Here is a 749-nt window from a genome sequence, read left to right as displayed (position 1 = left end):
GAGTCATGCTAACCATGCTAACAGTGAGGTAGAGTCATGCTAACTAGGCTAATAGAGAGCTACAGTCATACTAACCATGCTAACAGAGAGCTACAGTCATACTAACCATGCTAACAGAGAGGTCAGGTACTGTGGAGTTGAAGGATCCGGGTTCAGGGGCGGGCTCATGACAAAGGCAGCTGCTGTGGCCCAGTCTTTGGACCAGTAGTGAGAGCCATCAGTGGCCAGGCCTGCAGTGATTGGCTCCCCGTACACTACCATACCTGAGGACAGAAACGGGAGGAGGTGTAACCTAAAATCTTCCTTTATTGTAGATGGGGGCCCCCAAGATGCTACTGACTTCTGTAATCTAACCCTAATCTGACACTAACCTGACCCTAAACTAACCCTAATATGACCCTAATATGACTCTAACCTGGATTAAAGGCTGAGAAGAAGAACACATTAGGAGGATGATGTCACCTTTCTTCCTGGCTTTGGCGATGACATCAGCAGCAGATTTGCTCATCACCTTGGTAACGTACAGAGGACAGTTGGCCTGTTTGGCGATGGTGATGGCCCGATACACCGCCTCTGTCTCCACCTGCTCACACACACACACACACACACACACACACAGGTGTGTATCAAGTGTGTATCAGGTGTGTATCAGGTGTGCGTCAGGTGTGTGTAGGGTGACCACCTGACAAGGGGTAGGTTTCTGAGGGACAATGTGGGACACTGCCTGGTCCCCCCCCCCCCCCCCCCCC

At 51.1% G+C, this 749-nt stretch overlaps 1 protein-coding gene across 1 annotated transcript in view; it reads right to left on the bottom strand.

Moving 5' to 3' along the window:
• The window catches only part of dpysl4 (dihydropyrimidinase like 4), a 26,884-nt gene that overhangs the window by 8,223 nt on the left and 17,912 nt on the right, over positions 1-749 (bottom strand). The window contains 2 exon segments of the mRNA XM_032511762.1: positions 107-263; positions 463-583. Coding sequence (XP_032367653.1) covers positions 107-263; positions 463-583 — 278 coding nt within the window.

This window comes from Etheostoma spectabile, unplaced genomic scaffold (assembly GCF_008692095.1).
Source record: "Etheostoma spectabile isolate EspeVRDwgs_2016 unplaced genomic scaffold, UIUC_Espe_1.0 scaffold458, whole genome shotgun sequence".
NCBI classification, from domain to species: Eukaryota; Metazoa; Chordata; class Actinopteri; order Perciformes; family Percidae; genus Etheostoma; species Etheostoma spectabile.
The sequence above is the reverse complement of the archived record's forward strand: the minus strand, read 5'-3'. Positions and strand labels throughout refer to the sequence as shown.